The 22,299-nt window shown below is 50.0% G+C and overlaps 3 protein-coding genes across 3 annotated transcripts; 1 reads left to right on the top strand and 2 right to left on the bottom strand.

The window, feature by feature from the left end:
• Positions 1-3,389: 3,389 nt before the first annotated feature.
• Positions 3,390-10,436, top strand: LOC111081475. Its single transcript, XM_022377549.2, has 4 exons — positions 3,390-6,511; positions 6,584-6,979; positions 8,200-8,427; positions 9,966-10,436. The coding sequence occupies exons 1-4, from the start codon at positions 3,569-3,571 to the stop codon at positions 10,095-10,097; spliced, it is 3,699 nt and encodes a 1,232-aa protein (XP_022233241.2). The 5' UTR covers positions 3,390-3,568; the 3' UTR covers positions 10,098-10,436.
• A 6,977-nt stretch (positions 10,437-17,413) lies between these two features.
• Positions 17,414-19,725, bottom strand: LOC111081156 (platelet glycoprotein V). Its single transcript, XM_041594060.1, has 6 exons — positions 19,146-19,725; positions 18,940-19,083; positions 18,571-18,881; positions 18,367-18,515; positions 18,051-18,310; positions 17,414-17,949 (listed from the first exon to the last, which is right to left on the bottom strand). The coding sequence occupies exons 1-6, from the start codon at positions 19,700-19,702 to the stop codon at positions 17,520-17,522; spliced, it is 1,851 nt and encodes a 616-aa protein (XP_041449994.1). The 5' UTR covers positions 19,703-19,725; the 3' UTR covers positions 17,414-17,519.
• Positions 19,726-20,879: 1,154 nt separating this feature from the next.
• Positions 20,880-22,133, bottom strand: LOC111081163 (uncharacterized oxidoreductase YjmC). Its single transcript, XM_041594091.1, has one exon. It carries the CDS (start codon positions 22,131-22,133, stop codon positions 20,973-20,975), a length of 1,161 nt encoding a protein of 386 aa, XP_041450025.1. The 3' UTR covers positions 20,880-20,972.
• Between the last annotated feature and the right edge of the window lie 166 nt (positions 22,134-22,299).

Here is a 22,299-nt window from a genome sequence, read left to right as displayed (position 1 = left end):
TTACCATTGCGATTTATATTTCTTCGTCTCGCTCAGCAGAATAGCTCAAAGGAGAGAGAGACACACAGACAGACGAACGGACAGGGGACAGCGAAAGAGATGGCTAGCAGGAGCAATAAAATTAAGCTCGGATTTATTGACCCATTTCAGTTTGACTTTGCTGCCACGACGTGCAACCCCTCCACATACAACCCATGAGAGCAGCCCTGAGGGTGCTGCTCCTTACTTGCTTCCCCCCAATTTCTGCACCTACTTCTGTTCCAGCTCCTGCCATGGATCGCAACTAAATTAAAATGTTTTTACTAATCCCGACAAGTTACACTTTTAATTACTTTTTCTTCTCAAATGAACAAAGCCGCACTTGGCCAGCAAAGCGGCAAAGGCAAAGGAAAAGTAGTGATGGCAATACAGGATATAGGATATACCTCTGCATCAGCCTCCTGCACTCTCATCTTTATTTACAATTTATTTACATTTTTCCTTTGCTTTGTTCAACCGAAAATACAACCAAAAGAAGCAGCCCAAAAACTATTCCCCAAGAAATAGTAGAACGAACACACATCACACATTGGGTGGTAGCATTGATTTCACATTTAACAAGATTCCTGATTGAATGTTGCCACAGCAGGGAGTCAGCTTTCTTCTGCTTCTGCTGCTTCTGCTTCGCAATTACATGTAAATCGTTGTTCAAACAGTTTTCCTACAAAAATCTCTATCTGTTTTCTTTGTTCAATAAGTTTTTGCCTTAAAAATATTTACCATCTTTTGTTGAAGTTTACCCGTAAAAATATGTACAGTATTTGCTTTGTTTTTTGAAGTAACGTTTTTCACTTCAGTGTAAATTTGTTTGTTTTTATTTGGGATTTCCTCCAGATACTACGAGTATATCTGGGCTATATCAAGAGCAACGCAATTAGATAAGTAAAGGCTTTTGTCAAATTTCTGGTTTAGTTTTTGGCCCAAATCAGGATTACGATAAGCGGGAGAGAAGCGGGAATCGGAAGCAGAAGGCGGGAAGGGGGGTGCCAGCTACAAAAGGCGTTGATTAAATATTTTCGCCCAGAGACAAGTCGACAGCCAATTACAATAGTTGAGAGATTCAGAAAGATAGAGTGGGTGGAGGGGCAGAGGAAGAGGGAGCGGGAGCAGGAGCGGTAGTGAGGTAACTATTCCCCCGGCGACAATGCCAATGTAATTCTCAACAAAAATCTCATTAAGTGCAAATAGTAGAGAAAGGACAAAGGCAGCAGCAGCAACGGCAGGAATAACTCTGCAAAAATGGGGAAAAAGGGTGTGCTTGTGTTGTAGATGAAAACCGAGTCACCTTTTTCCCAGAGAGTCGCTAAAGAGAGAATTATACGCTTCGAAAGAGTCATTGATTTTTTGGGAATGAGGACGAGTCTAAAATTTAGACTCTAAATGCCCTTCTACCCTGTTCATTTTAGTGCCTTGCAGAAGAAAACTTTTAGGAGATTCTACTGTTTTCCCCGCTCGGTTTATTGTACAATTTCCAAAAGCTCTCATAGGCACCAGCACTCAACCGGTGCATTGTCTATGGGAGAACAACTCTTCAGCTCATGAAAATATTCCAATAAAAGCCAAGAAGCTGTTGACAAAATCTGAGGACTCGTATCGTTGCCATAGCACCAGTTCGCCAATCTTTCAAGGGTATCTATGTAGCCCTCGGATTCTATTACTTCTCGCTTTTTCGTTGCTCCTCCATTTGTCGCTGTTTTGCATTGGGCGGACGGAAGCGGCAACTACTTCGTATTTCGACTGTTTCGACTGTTTTGGAATGCGGCAGGCAGCGGCAGCCAGCTAATGCGATTAGCAAATCGAAGTGTTGTCGATTGAAATTCAAGTGGCTCTAGCAATTAATTAATTTCATTGTTGGCTAGGCAGCTGCTGCTGCTTCCATTCCTGATGATGTTCCTGATGATGATGTGCCTTTTGGGGGTCGGAGGTGCCATGGAGAGACATTCGAGCCGCAATGGGGTTCAAAGTGCACCGGCTGAGGAGCTCGAATCTACCCGTTGATGACACTCATTAACATAAAACGCAAAGGTGGCCGCAACCCATAAAACCAGCTCACTTTTCACACTCATTAAAAGGCTGCTGCTGCCAGCAGAAGGAGAATGATAGGGGCTTTCCAAGGCCAGGACAACCGTTTTCCGTTTTTCGTTTTCAGTTCTCTGTTCTCTCTGTGGGCTGTGGGTATCTCTGGGGAGGAGATTGGAGGGGTGGATGGGGGGGATGGGTACCGAAGAGCTGTCCCCTGGGTCGACCCTGACGCTGACGTCAGCAGCGGCACTCAAATTTCGGCGACAGCCAGTAAACCCTTTTCGCAGCCGCCGCCGAAAGCATTTAAATGTAATCTATTATCTTAATTCCAACACAAATTGTTTGCCACAACTGAGACTCAGCGACGTCCGCCAAAGCCACATCCGCGCCCTTGTCCTCGTGCCTCGTGCTCTTAACCCGGCTAACGAAAATAAAAGCCCATTTACAAGCCCTGACTTGTGCCACGGTCTCCATCCCAGTCTGCGTCTCCATCTCCGTCTCAGTTCCAGTCAAGGACTTGAGCTGCCTGGCAATACAAATGCCAAGACAAGGACAAGGATCCACGAGCCACGAGAGCCACGAGAGCCACGGCACCCGCTGAAAAGCAAAGCTTATCGGCCGCAACGTAAATCACCCAATTTACCATAAATAAAGATACGTACATATTGTCAGCTCAGGGGGGTGTGGTGTGGCGGGGGGCGCAGCAATTGGTGGCCACAACCAGCCGCAACCATAGCCACCGTCACCGCCACAGCCGTTAGCCAGAAACCAAAGGAGTCCCAGCCAAAACAAAACACCTTATCGGGGTAAAGCACATCTTTAAGTGGCTGTCAACGTGGGCCATGACACGCGGTAGGGGGAATGAGACTCCGATAGAGAGAGGGCGAGGATAGTAAGTGGGAAAGGGGGAGGTAACTACACCATTTTGGGTTTGCACATAAATCTGCATGGTGTGAAACGATTTGGTGCCAAGAGCTGCCCAACAAGATGGATGAATAAATAGCTAAACATTCGATAGGTGGCATGCCCCAATATCCCCGCCTCCCCCCAGCCCAAATTATGCATAAATATTTAACCAGAAACAAAACAGAACATCAATTCTAGCTGTAGCCAAAAGGTCTGGCCAAAGATAGCTAAAAGGGACACCACTGATGGGCATAGAACAGAATGCCCCTGGGTGGTGGAGGCGGTGGTCGTGTCTCCTACGTCTACTCCCATGATCAGACCAGAGACCTGGTTCTCGTCTTGTTTACTTTACAAAAGCAACATTTTCCTAGCTGCGACACGCCACTCACCAGTGTCACCATCTACTCCATTGCAGGCACCGCCACGACAGCAGCAGAAGCAGAAGCAGCAGCAGCAGGAGGGGCCCAAGTAGGAGCAACGGCAAACCCAAAAGACGACAGCAGCAAATCGCGATTATGACGATGATGACGAGCACAACGACAAGAGCCACAGCCAGAGCAGCAGCCACACCAACAGCAACGGCAATGGCAACAACATCAACATGAATGGCCATGGGGTGGAGGACGAGGACAAGGACGAAGAGAATGTGGTAAGGCAGAAGGATACGACTGCTGCTGCTGCTGCTTCTGCCAGGCCTGCGGCAAGTCAAAAGCGTGCGGCACAAGCGACACAATCGCGAAATCCCATCAGACGGGCGCACAGCGAAAGGCATTTGTCGACCGCGCCCATTGCCGCCACTGCCGCTAGGAACTCCATCGCAAGCACCAGCACCAGCAGCAGCTCCATTTCGAAGACGACAACATCGTCGCATCCTCGCTCCACCGCCCCAGTGAGTGGGCCGCAGAATGTCATTTTAAATTTTAAGGACACAATGGCGCTGCGCATAAAAAGCAGCCGCAGCGACTCGAGAGATTTATTTCAAAGGCGTCCAACGGAGCCGCCCCCACCGCCACCCGGCTCGCCCCCCAAGGCACTGACGGAGCCACTGACGGAGACCGCAAAAGGATTAGAGCAGCCGCCACACGGAATCAATAAGTCAGCCCTGACTCAGACTCTGTCTCCGATTGTGACATCGACTCCGGCACAGCCACGCCACAAGCAGCAACAACAGCAGCAGCAGAGGACTGTGGTGCGGGTGGCACCCTTCAACCAGAGCGGGGAGGGAGCCCACGAGGTGCACCGCCTGAAAATCTGCCACAGCGAGGATGATGACACCTATTCGCACACGGATCAGGGCGTACAGCTGCGCCGCAAGCCGAGCACCAGGCTGCTGCTCACGCCCGAGGAGGAGGAGGAGGCGACCCCCAAGAAGACATCGATACTGATTAGCGGCGATGATTGCTACTCCACAATGAACCTCAGCGCGAACGCGGCACAGCCTCTGTACCAGTCGTCCGTGGTGGTCAACAGCCAGGCGGTCAGCACCGGCGGGGTGTGCATCAACGTGAGCAGTGCCGAGGAGGAGGAGCAGCAGCTGAATCATCTCAACACGCTGCGCAGTCAGCAGATGATGGGCACGGGCCTGGGCCTGGGCATCGCCATCATCCCTATACGGAGCAGCGAGATTAACCTGCAGCGATCCGTTTCCTGTATCTCCTCCACCTCGAGCAGCTCCACGTCCAGCAGCGGCAGCTCCAGCGGCAGGGGGCGCACCCTCATCCGCCTGGACTACGAGCGGGAGAGGACTGGGGCGGGCACCAGCACAACGCCCATCAATACGCCGCCGGCAATCAGCTCGACGCCAGCCACGCCGCCGCCGCCTGCATCGCCAAGCGACAGCGCGAGTCCAAGCCCTTTGGTGCAGCACGAGACGGAGCTGCTGAAGATACTGCGGAATCCCGTGGAGGCGGTGAAGCGCAACTTGGTGCCGCATGTGTGTGGGCTGCGGTCAGCGGGTGGCGACACCGGACGCTCCAAGAAGATGCAGGATGCCGTGACCACAATTGTCCCCAGGAGCATGGCCAAGGAGGGCAGCTTCATAGCCAAGCTGCTGCAGGATCCGATGCTGGGGCAGGTGGCCGAGGGCCTCGAGACGGAGACGGTGGCCGAGCTGATCGAGAACTCGCTGCAGCGGCTGCAGCAGGCACGCCAGGCCATCGACATGAGCGGCACCAAAGACCACGACGACATGAATCGCCTGATCAGCGCCTCGCTGCAGCGGATCCGCGGTGAGCGGACTACCAAAGAGGAGGATCGCCTCTCCAATCGGGGCAGCATCAGCTCCGCCAACAGCTTCGCCTCCGCCCACAACTACGAGCTGTTTGATTTTGCGGGCGGCAATGAGTCTGACTGCTACCAGAGCTGTTCCAGTGTCCTCACAGCGTCCGGAATCATCGAAGAGGAGCAACAGCAGCCGGTTGAAGTGGACCAGAGTGAACCAGAGCTGGATGCAGCCACACGGGCCAAGTTCTATCAGCTGCTGGTGGATGCCACTCTCGCCGAGATCGAGCACTCAACGCACACGGAAACGGAGGTGGAGACGGAGGCGGAACACCACTACGAGTCCATTCGGCTCAATGGCGATCCCATCTACGAGGAAATCAACGAGAAGCCGCCGCCCCTGCCGCTCTCCGCACCGCCGCTGAACGATGCTGAGCTGGAGAAGAAGGCAGCCCGCTCCATCTTCGAGGGCGCCTCCAAGTACGACATTCTGTCGTACCTGGTGGACGCCAAGGAGCGGGGACTGGCCCGCGAGGAGAGCTTCGACTACAGCAACAATCCGAAGATCATCGAGGAGGAGGCCACGGACACGCTCAGTGAGCTGGACAAGCGCGTGGAGGATCGGGACAGTGGCCAGAGCAACATGAACTCCCTGTCGCCGCCACCTCACAGCTTCATCTGCGGCGGCGGCAAGTGTGGCAGCGACGTGGAGCGGCAGGACTCGGGTGTGGGTTCCGAGACGAGCAAATCGTCGCGCAGCAAGTACCAGGCCACGCCCACCGTGCTGCATCTGTGCGAGGACTGTGACGGAGCGGTGGAGATGCAGGTGGGGGAGGCGGGCGTGCTGTACGCGCCGCTCGTGTGCCGCAAGTGCGGCAAGAAGCGGGTGGAGCGCAAGGAGATCATCACGGAGATTGTGGAGACGGAGGAGAAGTACGGCCGCGACCTGCAGATCATCCTCGAGGAGTTCTGCCACCCGATGCTGGTGGCTGGCCTGCTCACCCAGGAGCAGCTCTCCGCAATCTTCCTCAACACGGAAGACTTGCTTGAGAACAATCAGACGCTGGCGGAGCGGATGCGCGACGCCCTGGACATGTCCCTGGAGCAGGGCGATGACGATCTGCTCACGGTCAACATTGGACGCATCTTTCTCGACTTTACGCAGATGCTGCACGCCTTCGAGAGCTACTGCGTCCGGCAGGCGGGCGCCAGCTTGCTGCTGGCCAACCTCGAGAAGGAGAAGGAATTGTTGCGCATTTTCCTGAAGGTCTCGCAGATGGAGAACGCCGTACTGCGGCGCATGAACCTCAACTCCTTCCTGATGGTGAGTGTGCTTTATATTCATTGGCAATCCCCTAATCGATTCTCAAACCATTTGACCACCACCATACAACAGGTGCCCGTCCAGCGCGTGACCAAGTATCCCCTGCTGCTGGCGCGTCTCTACAAGGTGACGCCCACGCAAATCGACGGACGTGAGCTGCTGAAGCAGGCCCAGGAGAAAATCGAACTGCACTTGAATCACATCAACCAGGAGGCCAAGGATGTGCCCACCAAGCTCTGGCGCCGCATCAGCTCCTCCAGCCCCAATCGACGGGCCTCCTGCGAAATTGATATGATAAACATCAAGCTGCGCAAAATGGCCATCGACGTGCTCGAGTGGAATCACGATGAGGTCCGCTTCGCCATGGAGGGTAAGCTCCTCTACACACAGCCGACGGACAGCAACTGGAAGAAGGCGCGCACCATCAAGCTCACACCGGTCAATGCGCTGCTCGTGACCAATGGCAAGGTGCGTCCAAAACTAACCCCCTTAACACCCCTTGGGATAACCCCACCCATAGACACTTCGATTAGCGACTTGCATGGAGTTTTTCTCGTTTCCATTTCCCCCTCTTCTGCGGGTCACGTTTGACAGGCGACAAGAGACGCCTGCCTGGCATTTGACATGAAGCCATGGCTGGCCATGGAGATGGCCATGGAGATGGCGGGGCAATTAGCGAGCGGCACTTGCTCCCAAAGCCTTGTGGAAGCGAATGGGAATTTCCAGTCCGTGCAAATCGGAGCAGAGCTGTCAGGGCTGCCATGGCAACACTTTTCAGTGCGATAAAAGATTTCAACAAATCAGTGCCGGGGCCCATTGAACCGAGACCGCATCCGCATCCTTGCCAGCTCCTAGCCTTGTTCTCGTTCGCATTCTCTCTCTGATTCCTGTTTTTTTTTTCTCTTCTAATGAAAAGTGCTTATCCCAGCAACAATCTCTTTCACGGCTCTTTCGTTCTGCCTAAAAACAAAACCATTTTAACACCAGAAAAATCAGCAGAGAGCGTAGCAGGCGAAGGAGTGGCCGGAGAAGAGGTGACGCCAGAAGTATGCTGCCGGCCTTCCTGTGTGTGTGTGTGTGTGTGTGTGCCCCGTTCCCAATGGTTATGGTTAGGGATCGAGGGACGTAATCGACATGGACGCAGTGCGTATGTCACATGTTTTGTTTAGTTTTTTTTTTTGCTCTTTCCGTCCGTCTTTCCGTCTGTCTGTCTGTGTCCTGCTCTAAATTTCTGGCCAGCTTTCCCGCTATGCCTCCGACAATTGCTCAATTCTAGAACGGTCAACATTTCGTTCGTTTTTGCTCCATATATATATTTTTTTTTTGTTGTGTGTGCAGCTCCTGATTTGAGATTCCTGACTGCTGGTTCTGCCACTGCCTCTCTGCTCCTGCTTCCTGCGGCAGTTGCTTGGGCTGACACGCTTTGTGCGCTTGCCAAGCCTTATCTACGAGGAGAGACCCTACTTGCCTCCACATATTTTTCAGCTGTAATTTTGTTTAGCTTCGTTTTACACAATTTTCTATATTTTTTTTCCTTATTGTATTTTTGATTCCATTTTTGTTGTTTGTTCTCTTTTTCATTGTTGCTGCTGCTGCTGCTGCTGCTGCTGGCTGGGATTCCTCTTGTCTGGTTTTTTTGTTCTTTTACCAACCGACTACATCGACGACAACTACTACAAAAACAACAGCCAAGTGCCAATTATAGGGCAGAGAAGGCCATGTCGGATAAACTGAATTTCCCGAAGCACACGGGCATACGAGAGGCCTCCCTGCTGCTGGTGAAGGAGAAGTGCGGACGCTACACGCTGATCCGGGAGCCCCTCTATCTGGACAGATGTGTGGTGTGCAGCGAAGCGGATTGGGATGATTATTTCGAAGTGCAGGAAATTTCATCGAAGGACACATTCATATTCAAAGTGAGTAGTAGTTTCCACTCAGCCAGCCTCTGTTCCTGTTCCTATCTACACGAGCACACTAGTATCTCCTGGCTCTGCTTCTGGCCCTGGTCCTTTGTTTTCCACTTCAACTGGCCGTGGATAGATAGATGGCCTGGCTGTGGATTGGATTGGATTGAATTGGTCTATTCTGTGTTCCGTTCTATTCTGTTCTGTTCTGTTCTGTGTTCTGTTCGCTTCTGGCCCTGTTCGTGTGCTGTGCCAGTTGAGTTGGCTTTTGAATTAGTAAGCGTTTGCCTTTTGACTGCACATCGCCAATGTTTGGGCTTCGTTAGTTTGGTTCTGCCGTTTGCCAGCTCAGTATTGGATTCGGTTATAGGAGGCCTGAATATCTGATTCGAGTGGTGCGAAAGATGTAGTTTTTGCCAGCTCCTGCACACACATGTATGTACAGATCTCCTGGTCTCTGGGCCCACAGGGCGTGTGGTTAATAGAGCGGCAACAGGACAATTAACCAACAAACAATAAGGAATATATCCAGAAAGAGCAGAGCCTGGCTGAAAACTTCAGCTAGAGGAGGGGGGAAATCTCATAAGCATCCGGCAGGAATTTAATAAAAATCATTCACAGAAAACTCATTCACACACACACGCACACGTGAACATAACCTTTTCCTTTCCCTTCGAACAGAACAAATTCTGATGCTGATGCTGATTTTCTTAGGGTGGTTGGGCTTGGAGGGGGGTTTACCCTGGGCCATACAATGAAGAGTTTACCGTCCTTGTGCATGTATGTACATACGAGTATACCTGCTGCTAGAGGGAAAGCAAAGTAATTTTAATAACAGACAAAAGCACAAGAAGCGTATGCAAAAATCCATTTCAAATATGTTCTTGCCCAATGCCTGGTAGCCAGCCAGGCAACCAGGCAACCAGCCATTCAGCCAGCCATCCCCCCCAGCCAGCAAGATTTTAGACATGCAAATTTTCGTGATTCAAACGGGGCTAAGCCCTAGTCCTAAGATCCGTGTCCCGTATCCCGTGTCCCGTGTCCCGAGTCCCGAGTCCGTGTGTCCTGAGTTCGTTCTCTGGCTGCTGCTGCTGCTGCCCCCGCAGGCGCGCGGCGGCGGTCCTTTCAAGCGCGCTCAGGCAGCGCACGTAGAGAGCGGCTGCCAAAATGAATGACATTTATTGAAATACGTTATATAAAGAATGAAAGACGGAACGCACAGAAGCGCAACCAAATGGCTGCGTGAAAGGGCAGGCAGGATACGGATACAGAAGGAGAGCAGGGGGCATATAGGCTGCCGTAGCCCGGCGGCGCATAAATTGAAACGTTTAGTTCCGGCCAACTGAACAGCTGACAGGCATACATACACACACACATACGCACTCCTCAACACCGATTCCTGTCAAAATGACAACCACGAAGCAGAAGAAGCAAAAGTAGCAGGGAGCAGGGAGCAGGAGCCAGAGCGTGCTCTCCGGCCCAGTCAATCAAATACGCCTAACGGATTTTTACACTGTCTGCTCTTTTTTTTTTGTTTTGTTTTTGAACAGGCCGAGGATGGTGTACGGACCAAGCAGTGGTACACTCAGATGCAGTACCATGCCCAGGGCATGGGGGCGTGGCGCAAGCGAAGGAACGCCCTGGCCAACATCATGATCAACGGAATGCTGGCCCGCAGCTAGCAGGCTGCGAAACGAAACCACATTCCCCCGGGCGGACAGATGATGATGGATAACAGACGATAGCAGAGTACGAGTAATAACAATAAACAATAAAACTGAACAATTGGTTATGCATTTAATAACGTATTTATGCGCTATTAACCAACAAGCAATTTCGTAATTATTTGTTAAGTGATGAACAATTGAATCGAGCACACGCATAACGCTAGTTAGTGTTTACATACATAATATCTATATATCTATATCTATATATATCTATACACACACACACACACACACACATACAATACCAATAACATTACCAATACCCTAAATGCAATGCAATAAAATAGAATACATTAATTAAACACTTGAAATTGCATAATAATGGAGAGTCCTGGCTGGACTGGACTGGGCTGGGCTGGGCTGGGCGGATAGCTGAATGGCCCCCATAAATCCCACCTCTGGCTGTCCATTGATTTCACCTGGCCCATGGCTGAGACCTAAGAACCCAAGTCTTTGCCTCAGAAATTCCACCAATAAATCTTATGACGCTGTATTATTTTTAAGTTTGGCCCCAAGATTTATGAGCCAAAGGGAAATTAAATGGAGAATCGCGCACGCACGTCTCCGGTTTATTGGGGAATGGAAGGAGCTGCTAAATCACTAGCCCAGCCCCCTCCATCCCCTGCCAACATGCCAGCCGTAAATATTTGCGCAATATAATAAACATATATGTATGTATGTATGTGTAGGGCTGTGACTGGGCGAGTTGATTAAACCATTTTAAATCCCCAGAACTCATATTTGGTCAACAATAAAAACACTCGAGTGGTAAGAGGGACAGGACCAGTGCCTAGGTCTGGGCTAGGTTTGAGTCCTTGGCATTACTGTTTGTTTAATTACACAAACAACTGAGCAGATTATTATGGTTAAACACGAAACGGTAATTGTTATGGCCAGCAATTGCTGCGACAATTGTAATGGGCAAAAACACATACAAATACGAGTCCGACTGCGACTGCGAATAGGATTAAGATAGGAGGAGTGTGTGTGTGTGTTTGTAGAGGAGGGATGAGTCTTATGTTTGGTTTAAAGCAACTGCCATAACTGTGGTTCCATCGAGTTTATATATATCTAATCCTTGGCAGTATTTTGCTAATTGATTTCACATATTTTCATGGCACACAGTTTGGGGCTAGCCAAAGCGCTCTCTATTAGCTTTTCTGTTTATTAGTTTATGGGGCATTCGACTTTCATTCGATTTCATGCTTCACTCTGCTTCACACATCTAGATCCGTATCAAGCGAGTGCCTCTCAAGTGTGTCTCCTTTTGTTTTCTTTGTGGCAAACCCACACACACACACACACACACACACACACACTGAACAGAAGGGGGGGGGACGAAGGAGCAACAAGATTGCGGACAGCTTTGAAATTAGTTTGGTTACGGCAATGTGAAAATAATTCTCCGACTAGCCTGCGGCGCATCAAAGCTTTTGATGGCTTCCGTTGTAAATTATACTAATACGCCACGTAAACAAGTTCCAAATCCTTTAAAGCTGCCCAGCCTGCCACAGAGAGAGGCAGCAGCGGCAACAGCGGCAACAGCAGCAAGAAAGCAGAAATAGGGAAAATTGAAAAAACCCCGGCAAAGGCAACTAACGGAGGAAAATATTGTAGCAAAGGAAAGGCTGAGGCAAAGGCTGAGGCTGAGGCAAAGGCTGAGGCTGAGGCAAAGGCTGAGGCTGAGCCAGTGGCATGGGGCAACTGCATGCTGAGCGCAATTATGCTGGACAAACATTTACCAGTCAGGCAGCAGTTACGTTACCCACTGCCATCAGGATGAGGAGGAGCTTCGGCTTGGAGGTCGGTACTTAGCATGCACCTTGGCACCCACCAGAGGAGTAGTACTCTGCCTCTGACTCTGCCTCTCGCTCTCTGTGTAGCGTGTACTGATGGCACTACTTTCGGTGTATACTTCGATGCTTGCCAAACACAGACGGAGACTACTCCGGTCGGTACCCAGCCTCAGCCCCAGCCCCAGCCCCAGCCCCAGCTGGAGATGTTGACTAGGTCGTGAACGTGTTATAACAATAGGGTGTCACGGTGATGGTGGGGCCTGTGCCTGGAAAATGGCAGCCAGGAAAGCGAGCGACATCGACGATGGCAGGCTACAGCCGACTAGCTAGCGACTAACACTAACGAGCAGTTAAACAAGCTTAAGATTTGCCGACGCAAATAAAAACAGAGCCAAAGGAGGAGTCGCAGAAGTTGGAGCAGCAGCAACAGCAGCAGCAGTAGGAGAGGTAAAAGGAATCTCCCAACGACTGCCAACTGCCAATACCACCAGCACCACACAAACAGTTTCCCCTAGCCCGTCGGTGTGGCAGGGGCATTGTTGGCAAACGGCGGAAGCGAAACGGAAGTACGGATCGGCGTGCAATAACATAACCAAGGCACGTAGCACAAACACGGTACATTATATTGTATAAGCAGACTTCATTACGGTATTTAAACAGAATATCCACAAATTCTGACATGCCGAATGTGCGCTGCGGCATGCACCATGGGGCAACCATAGAGTCAAACCCCTTTTCTACGCGCACTGTACAGGTTTTACGGCCTGAATTATTATGAATGAATGTTTTTTTTCGTGGTGGTTTATGGTTGGTTTACTCCGAGGCTGAATAAATATTCAATATTATTGCTTTATAATGTTCGGGGGGGTTGGCCTTCGTCATTAAGTGTTTAATAACCATATGCTCTCTATATGCCGCCTCCAGCACTCGCTCTCGATAGTTTTCGATATCAAATTAAAATGGAACCCACACAAGTATCAATATTATTGGAAAACTTAAGGGAAGTCGAACAATTTTCGCAGGCAAACTTTCGCATTTCACCCATGGTGCTCGAGGGCGTGCCAAGCCCACAGCCCACCCACAGCTCACCCACAACACACCCACACACAGGGAGAGAGAGAGAGAGAGAGAGAGAGATGGAGATACCCACATCAAAAGTCAAATTGTGAGCAGTGGAGCCGAAGTCAAAGTCGAACTATCTGAGGACCGTATGTCCTGCGGTCCGTGGATGGGTCCTTCCGTCTGTCTGGCTGAGCGCCTTGTAAAAAATGCATCACGTACTGCGAAGGTTGGCGTCTGCTGCCTGATTCCTGGCAATGTGATTAGACCCCAAGCGCCGAGTGCGAGTGCACAAACTTTTCCGCCGCCGCAACCCACCGGTAAGAGGAAACCCACAAAACTGAGGGCACCGCCAACAGACAAGATGCTTGCCTGCTGTCTCCTGTCGGGGGCAGAGAGGTGAGCAGACTGACAGCACAAGTGCGGCATATGCAGCCGCAGGCCAAAAACTACAACTGGGCAATAAAAATTTGTCGCCAGGCCAATAAATGTAGGCGAGTGGCTTACCAAAGCCAAGAAGCCATCTCGGAAAACGCCACCAAGGCACAACCGACCCAACCCAGCGCGTAAAAACTAACCGAAAAAGCATTTTCATTGCCGTATTTAAAATGCCGCAAAACTTGCTGCTAGCGAATCCCAATCCCAAAAAAAAAAAGCAGAGCGGAAACAATGGAAAAACAGGTGACACCACAGGTTGACTCGGGGCGACTCCAGGCTCCAGCTACGGCAACGGTAGCTGGCCTCAGCGCAAGCCGATTTGAAGTAATAAAAAATTGAAATTAAAAGTTCCACTTCAGTTGCCCACTTGGCTGGCCACCGCGAATGGCGAATGGTTCTGTCGGATGGCTCTGGCGCTGGTGCTGGTGCTGGCGCTGGCTCTGGCAATGGTGGATAGCGGATGGCAAATGGCGACACAGTTTTCACACGAAATAGGTCGTTAAAATTATGTGCAAATCCGCAGTTTTAGGATACCGAAACCAGCATCGGAACGAGACCCAATTCCCGCTTGCCACAGATGGACAACCCACCGTTTAAGTCTTTTATTGGGGTAAGTGATTCTGAATAGCCGTGGATTTGTTTCATAATAATCAATGTCATCTCTAAATAGTTATAATATCATTTGAAATGCCTTTCTTTATGATAATTTTCGATTACTTACCCAATTTTGTAGTCGGTTTCTTTGAGACCTTCCACTCTTTGCATCACTGATTGGTGGTGGTCTTGGGTAAACTTGGCCCACCCTGCTCTCTGGCACAGTCTGCAACCCACCTGCTTCTGTCCCTGCCCCTTGTCCTCATCCCACTCGTTGGGTATCCTCTCCAGCTGGCTGCTCAATGAGGTCAATGGGCAGGCATTTCATTTCCATAATTTTCATTATTCCGCGTTTAGTGCAAATCAAACAGATTGTTGTACAGCAACTGAAAATAAAAAGAAACAAAAAATTTTAATTATTTTGCGTCCTTGGATGTCAATTGTGTGTGTGTGTGTGTGTGTGCGTGCCTGTGGGGTTCTACTGTGCATGTGTTGGAGTCTAATCAAAATTGCTGTGCACACACATTCTGCATATTTCACACATCGTGGCCGTAGCGAAAGAGAGAGAGAGAGGCCCATAAGAATAATGTGCGACACGTTCGAGCATAAACCGAATTAAGTATACGCCGCATTCGCCAGCCAGCCAGTCGGCAGAGCCAGAGCCAGCATTAGCTGTGGCTGTGGCAGTGGCAGTGGCATATCCAGAAACATAGCAGAAACTCCCAAAGTCGGTGCTGGTGTGTCGAGAGTCCGCAGTGGACGCATAGCCGCAAAAACCAGCCACACAGCCGCACACCCGCACACCCGCACTCCGCCTTCCGTTCGTCCATTCGTCCGCACATAAACACACTTACAGCAAGTCGCATCTTTATGCGTTGTAGCCTGCTCCAAAGTGGCAAGCAAACACACACCACACCCTCAAACTCCGCCCACCCCGCCGTTGGTGGCTTCTCATGCAGCATGTGCTAAATATGTATGAAAAGCAAAAGAAAGATAAAAAAAAGGGAGCGGAGCAGAATGGAGAATGTGGCAGAAAGTTTGTGCGCACGCCGTGGAAAGGCCAACGTCTAAGTGAATTTGCCATAGTCAAATTTTGGTGCGGCTGCCTTGGCATTGCCTTAGGTCAGGCACGGCACGGACCCCACTCTGCCATGCTGCCACTCCATCCAGGAATCCTGTGGCAAGACTACGATAGTAGCCCCGAAAGCCAGCCGGTGGGGGGGCTGCGTGCGAGCTGCATGAAATTTGCATTAATTTGCGTGGCCGGCTCATTCAAACAATTTAACTCAGGCACACAATAAAACCCCAATGCCGAATTATTAAAAATTTCAAATAAATCACAAATTTGACCAACTTGCAGCATGTGGCAGTGGGCGGGTAGGGAGGTAAGAGACACGAGCCACGGCAGCAGATGCCGGTGACCGTCGTGGCCGAATCCTGCCCGAATCCCCAAATCACGACCGAGTTCAGTGTGTCAATCGTCTTCGGGCATGGGGTGAAGAGAATTCTGCTGAGCAAAGAGCGCGCTTGAGCACTGAAAAGCACTCGGCAGAGTTCAAGAGAAACTAAAAGGCCCGAATGAGTGCCTTTCCGAGTGGGTGGGTGGGCAGTGGCAGCGGCATTTTAACATGCAGCGGATAAAAGGAAAACTTCATCGAGGTGGATTCGAAAGCTCATACATTCGTACCGGCAAAAAGCACCTGTAAAGTAGATAAAGCTGTGTAGAGAAAGCCGTGTAAATGTCGTGTAATGCTTGAAAATGTAGAGGCAGAGAATACAGTGTAGGTTACAGGGCAACAAAAATTCACTTGTTTTTCCGGTTAATTTTAGATTAATTAAATTTAGATTGCCAGCTAAGTTGGGAGTATTCATCGTGTATAATATATGCAAAAAAACCAAAATGCATTCTCGGGGCAACTACTTAAAACTATCAGTTTGTACTAGTTAGGCAATTGTAGCCTGCATTATCGGGATACAATTGAGATACATATGTAGTTCTTCCTGCTGACCCATTTTCTTGTTTCTGGTGCCTGCTAGGCCTTTAGCCTCCAGACGAGACGCTGCTAAGATGTTTGCTTAGCTGGCGAAAGGCTTTAAACTTAGGGGAATTTGCATACATTAAGGGTGTTTTGTTATTCTGTTGGCAAAAGGCATTTCCAATCCTTTTACTTCCGCTTTAGGCAGCAACAGCAGCGTCAGTGTGCAGGGGACGGGAAGGGAAGGGACAGATGTGGCTGATAGCAGGATTCCCATTCACACTACCCAACACCCATACTCCCCACCACATCCCCTGTGTATTTAACGGTGACGCGTGCGTAGCGTATAAAGAAAAATATGATTACATATTGTTGTGTATTGTATGGGGAATGGAAAAGGGTTGACACTTTTTGCCGATGCCGCAAAAGCAAAGCCGCACCACTTTGAGGCAATCAGCGCCGGTTCCCAGACATCGCACAAACAACCAAAAGGTAAGAAAAAGAAAACAACAACAGGCTGGGCAAACAACCGATGGGGCAGCAACAACAACAGCGAAGCTGAAATGGCGGCATTCAATTTTTAATATTTGCCTTGCAAATTTTCTATAAAATGCATTTGTAGTCTACACGCCACCCTATACCACTTTCCCCTCTGGGTATGGGTATGGGTTGGGTATGGGGATGGCCATTCATTCCCACGGATGGGACCCAACACCGATGACAGGCACACTATCGGGCAGAAGCAGAATCAGCGGCAGCAGCAGCAGCAGCTCCAACACGAGTAGGAGGAGCAACAGAACCCAGCCAAAACTGGCAACAGGAAGCAGCCAACAGCCAGCGCCGGGGAAAAGCGGGAAAGTGAATGGAGCATGGCAATGTCAACACATGGAAATGGCAAGGACAGCGGCAAAAAAGGAGGAATAGGAACAACTATAAAAGCGGAATGATATTGCCAACGAAAACTACATGGCAGGCGGCGGGAGGAACCGTAGGGGCAGCTCTAGGGAACCCAGTCGGACATGGGAGGGAGAGTGCAGGCTGGGGCTGGGTCTGGGTCTGGGCGGAAGCAATAAATTGGTTAGGTAAAAAGCTTGTCGCAAACGCAGACACCGGTAAAAAGCGGCACGCGAGACCGAGACAGGGCCGTAATTTGTGCACGACTAGCCAGGACAAGGAGTTCCTGTAGGAGATAGTGGAAGGTGGATGGTTGCTTCGGGGAGAGCCTGAGCATGGTTTATTTGCCCATGAGGTTGCAAATTAATAGTAAATGGCAGCAATGCAAATCCATAATTGACTTTAAATTTGTTTTGTCAGACTAGGCGGTTGGGTGAGGGGACAAACTTCATGCGGAAATCATTTTTGGAAATAAGGAAGTACTTAGACTCGCGTCTGAGTCGGATCCGGATGTGTAGCAAGAGCAGGTTCGCCTTTATTTGCGACTCTAGTATGTTTTCTAGCTGAAAACTAAACCTTAGCATTCAATAACTAATTTTGAGTGCTCTCTCGTGCAAGGATCAATCGTGCTGCACCTTTTTGATGGCCACACTGGTAATCTCTGCCTCTTTGAGCTCCTCGTCGGTGGTCTTGTTGTAGATGTGCTTCAAGTACAGATTGAAATAGTCAGTATAGTTCATCGGAGTGGAGATGCGGTGCTTGCGGACCGGCAAACGTGGAGACAGGGACAGCATGCTGGCCCACTGTCCGTCGCAGAGATCGTCGTAGCGCAGCAGGCCCACCTCGTGGCCCCCCAAATCACCGGGGCCACGACACATGGGCTGCTGTCCGTCCCAGAGTTTCAGCACAAACTCGCGTATCCAGCGGGCCAGGTAGAGGGCACGGCAGTCGCAGTGCCACGGATTCTTGTCCAATTTGACGGCCACCAGCTTGTCCAGACCATGCAGCGCCCCCGTGGGCAGGAACATCAGCTTGTTGGAGTCAATACGCCTGCCGGGGATGGGATGGGGTGGGGTGGGGTGGAGGAGGGAGAACGGTAAAGGGATGTCTGTTAACATTTCATGTATGCACCGGGAATTGGAGGAACTCACAGCTTTTCCAGCTGGGTCAGCGGCTCAAAGGCCCTGGCATCGAAGTGCTTGAGGATGTTATTGTTGAGCATGAGAATCTTCAGGCTGCCGAGTCCCCGGAAATCGTCTTCCTCCAGGGTGGTGAGGTTGTTGGAGAAGAGCGTGAGCCTGGTAAGAGCACTGACATGCAGGAAGAGATCTGCGGGTATGCTGGACATTGAGTTCTGGCCCAGGAGCAGTTCATTCAGATGTTTCAGCCCCACAAATGCCTGCCCATCGATCTGTGAAACGGTTCAGCATTAGTTCTTCGCTCCAGCAGGGCATGCGAATGTGTTACATGACAAATCCGGTTCATAGTTAGGTCCAAGGTCACCAGATTGACCAGATTATTGAATATGGTGCCCGAAATCGACGAGATGCGGTTGTTGTGTAGCATCAGGATACGCAGGCTCTTTAGGCCCGCAAAGAAATCATCGTCTATCCTGGCTGTGGATGGAAATCACATTAGATAATGGATAGCACTCCGATTGGGTTGCATCACCAATTTGATTCCATCCAAAATCCAGAGTTTTCAACTTGTCCAAGGAGCGAACACTGCCGGAGCCAAGCTTTTCGATTTTGTTCCGTGACATATCCAGCTCCTCAAGCTCCAGCTGATCGCGCAGCAGGTTGGGAGGAAAGTTCTTTATTTGATTGTCACACATGTTGATGACGGTGAGGCGTTGGGCGTGGAAGAAGATCGACTCGGGCAGCTGACCAATCTCATTCTTGCTCAGATCGAGAAGATTCAGGTTGCGTAGCTTCCACAGAGTGCGCGGATCAATGTCCTCCAGTTGGTTGTTCTGAATGCGCCTATGACGGGGGTATAGAGAACGGGAGCGGGCACAGAGAGGAGCCACAGTACACTTACAGGTGCAGCAGACTATCCAGATCCTGGAACAAGTCAAAGGGTAAAAAGTCCAGCACATTGTTCGATAAATCCAACTTCTTCAGCAGCGTCAATCCTCGAAAGGTGTCCTTGTGCAGAGTCGAGAGAATGTTCCGAGAGAGATCACTGGTGAGTATAGGAATCATTCATTATTTAATTGAATCTCAAAGTATCGCCATTCCACTCACATCGAAACCATATTCATGGGAATAACCTGGGTCACCGGCACCGACTTAAGGTTCGTATTCCAGCAGGTGAAACTCTTGGTGTCCGGATTGCAGCGACACACGCCGGAGGTGCAGTGGTTCCACTCGATCTGGCTGCCGCTGGACAGGTGCCAGACGGGCTGCTCCACAGACCGCAGACGACTCTCGATCTGTCGCACCCGCTTCACCAGGTCAAAGTTTGCCAGGTGGGTCATGGCGTTGATCTCGTCGCTGTTCGCGTCCCCATTACCATAGACATCCATCTTCGGCTTGGACGGCTGCTGATCTCTGGCCGGAGCTTGGGTGCCATTTGGCATGGAGTTGATGAGCATCAGCAGCTGGGAGACAATACCCAGCGACTCGCAGGCATTCAGCGTGCAGTTTCGAGTGTCGGAGGAGATCAGCGGCAGCAGATACCGCTGCCGGAACTCATCCAGGCTCTGGGTGGGCGGATCCTTTCCGTGCGGCAGACTGGACAGCACGCCAGCCGTGCACAGCAACAGGATGATGCTCAATACTACCAGGACTGCCAGCGACATGCCGTTCGCGGGTTGTCTCAACGTTGTGGGGCAAGTGCACCGATTTCCAACCCTATTTATAGTCGATTTCATTTCGCTCGTAATTTGAATAATTTACGAAAATTTCCATTTACAGCAATTACCTTAAATAGTCCAGAACGCCACATGGGGGCCCACCAAGAAGCTGGAGCGTATCTTACGGTCGCTGAAGCTGCACCGCATAGAATATTGCGCCGGACCCGACAAGACTTGAAGCCGGCAAGAAACCGAAAGTCTCTGCGTGATGCAATTATCCATATTTGAACGCGGAACCATCAATGGAGGCAACTGGAATCAGCCGCCGAAATGCAAATGCCAGCTGAAGCATTCGGAGAGAAGATTGCTCCCTCTCATATACAAGTGTGTGACTGATTAACCAAACACTTTGCTAATTGTCTCTGGCTGGGTTTTACCTAATGTTATATATCGGCTACTTGGCGGTTCTCCTAGTCTTGATTATATTTTTTATTTGCAGATGATCAAACTGATCCTGAAACTGAACCCCTTTATTCATTCGACGATCCCAACATCCAGCGACTTGACAATTTTTACGAATTTATTCAAAAGAAACCCAAAAGATACTTTAACATTTTTATGGGAATATCTGCCAATGCTGCCGAAAAGTATGCCATAAAATATATATTATTATTATTTTCATTTTTGGTCCCAAAAACTCTATTTTATTTCTGTTCCCAATAGTTAATATCCTTTCTTCGAAAAATTCAACAGATGGCGCTAGAGCAAAGTCCTTTTAAGAAAACAAACAGCTGTTCCCAGTAATAAAAGTCCTTTTAAGAAAAAACAACACATAGATGACGCATCAGTAAAAGTCCGTTTCCCGATAAAACCAACAGATAGCGCTGCAATAAATATCCTTTCACGAAGAATACAATAGATGGCGCTGCACTAAGACTCCTGTTTTATTTACTTATTTGCCAAGTTTTTAACCAGTTAAATATTTAATTAATGCAAGCTAAATATAAAAAAAATCAAAACAATTTTAAAATGTAATTTTTACTGTAAAACTGTGGAAAAAAAAATTTGTTTAAGAAAAAAAAAAGGAAAGTCCGTGCACGCTTCGAACCGAGGACCCCCGGATCGGAAAGTCTCGACTTAACCCACCGAACCACGATTTGTTTGATTTTGCTGTGCATGCTGTGCTGTGCAGCATTTATTCCAAAATGGCGCAAATAAAAAGAATTTCTTTAGAAAAAAAAGGTAATCCAGAATGGGCCTAGTGTATCGGTTTCCGCTAATCGTCCTTACTGAACAACTGAATGGGCCTGACGCTGTAACGACTGGCAATGGACCTGTACTTTTTCAGCAGGCCTTTGTGGTAGGGCAGACCACCCAACTTCTCCACGAGATGCATGTGGCGCATCTCCAGCTCCCCTGGCAGCTGGATAGGGTTCTCCGCCTTGACGGGGCAGCTGTTCTTGATGCACTCGTTAAAGTCATCGAGTCGCTCCAAAAAGTCCGGGACAAAGAAGTCGGGATCGATGGCGAAAAAGATCTGGCCAAGGTTGGGACTTTTGCTCTGGACATTCGACTTCCAGGGTGGAATCTGGGTGGAGAAGTTGGCCCCAGAGAGGACCCCACACAGCAGATCAATCATGGCGGCCAGGCAGTAGCCCTTGTGGGCACCCGCGGAGGCTAGGCGCGGGTTTCGCATGGCCAGCATGGGAAAGCTCGTGGAATAGCCACTCTCATCCGCCGCCCAGCTGTGCGGAATATATTCGTCTTTGGTGAGGGCCCACTCAATGGAACCAATGTCCTTCATGCTGGCGGCCATGTCTAGCATAAAATACGAGTCCCGTCCCCTGGCGCCAAAGGCCAGGCAGTTGGCACCAATGCTGGACACCTTCGAGCGCGGCGGTACCATCATCGGCGCCCCATTGGACATCACTAGTCCCGCGTAGCCGTGGTCGAGCGCCTGTAGGACATACCAGCTGGCGATTCCAAAGTGATTCGACTGGTTGGCCACCACAAAGCCGACGCCCGAATTATTCGCCTTTTTCACAGCCAGGTCCATGCAGAAGTTGCCCACAATGACGCCCAGGGCATTGTTACCATTCACATGAGCACTGGCTATGGTCTCACGGATGATCTCCGGCTCAGCGTCCATATCGGCGCGACGATGGCGCAGGTCGTTCAGGTAGAGATCGAGCTGATTGAGGCCGCTGCCATATATGCCACGATAGTCGGCGGCCACAAGAAATTCGCTGATGCATCGCAGCTTCGATTCGGGGACGCTAATCCGCTTCAAGCAGTCCCGAATAAAGCGACGCACTTCCTCCACATCCACCAGCGAGTAGTCCTCCAACTTGGGATCCATCATGGGCATGCGGAAGGCACCCATGCTCCTTTGTTGTCGTTGTCCCAGCCATTGTGCTGACCGGCGGAGCCAAAACATTGTGACTAAATAATTTGCATCCAATGGAAGGAGATCCACTTGGGGTTGCTTCGTACGGGTTGTTGTTGCTGCTGTTGTTGTGTATATGGATAGGGACTACTAAATGAGTGAGTACTAAGGGGACACCTAGTCGTTTGTTAGATATATTCAATAATGTTGATTATTG

Source organism: Drosophila obscura, unplaced genomic scaffold (genome assembly GCF_018151105.1).
Source record: "Drosophila obscura isolate BZ-5 IFL unplaced genomic scaffold, ASM1815110v1 contig_208, whole genome shotgun sequence".
Classification (NCBI taxonomy): domain Eukaryota; kingdom Metazoa; phylum Arthropoda; class Insecta; order Diptera; family Drosophilidae; genus Drosophila; species Drosophila obscura.
This window is presented reverse-complemented; position numbering and strand designations above follow the sequence as displayed.

Excerpts from the sequence above, each read along its gene's own strand:
- LOC111081475 (XM_022377549.2), top strand. The coding sequence starts at position 3,569 with ATGAATGGCCATGGGGTGGAGGACGAGGACAAGGACGAAGAGAATGTG. Across the intron at positions 6,980-8,199 it reads TGCTCGTGACCAATGGCAAG|CCAAGTGCCAATTATAGGGC; the intron begins GTGCGTCCAAAA and ends CAAAAACAACAG. Across the intron at positions 8,428-9,965 it reads AGGACACATTCATATTCAAA|GCCGAGGATGGTGTACGGAC; the intron begins GTGAGTAGTAGT and ends GTTTTTGAACAG.
- LOC111081156 (XM_041594060.1), bottom strand. The coding sequence starts at position 19,702 with ATGTCGCTGGCAGTCCTGGTAGTATTGAGCATCATCCTGTTGCTGTGC. Across the intron at positions 18,516-18,570 it reads TTTTGGATGGAATCAAATTG|CCAGGATAGACGATGATTTC; the intron begins GTGATGCAACCC and ends TTCCATCCACAG. Across the intron at positions 18,311-18,366 it reads CTATGAACCGGATTTGTCAT|ATCGATGGGCAGGCATTTGT; the intron begins GTAACACATTCG and ends ACCGTTTCACAG.
- LOC111081163 (XM_041594091.1), bottom strand. The coding sequence starts at position 22,133 with ATGTTTTGGCTCCGCCGGTCAGCACAATGGCTGGGACAACGACAACAA.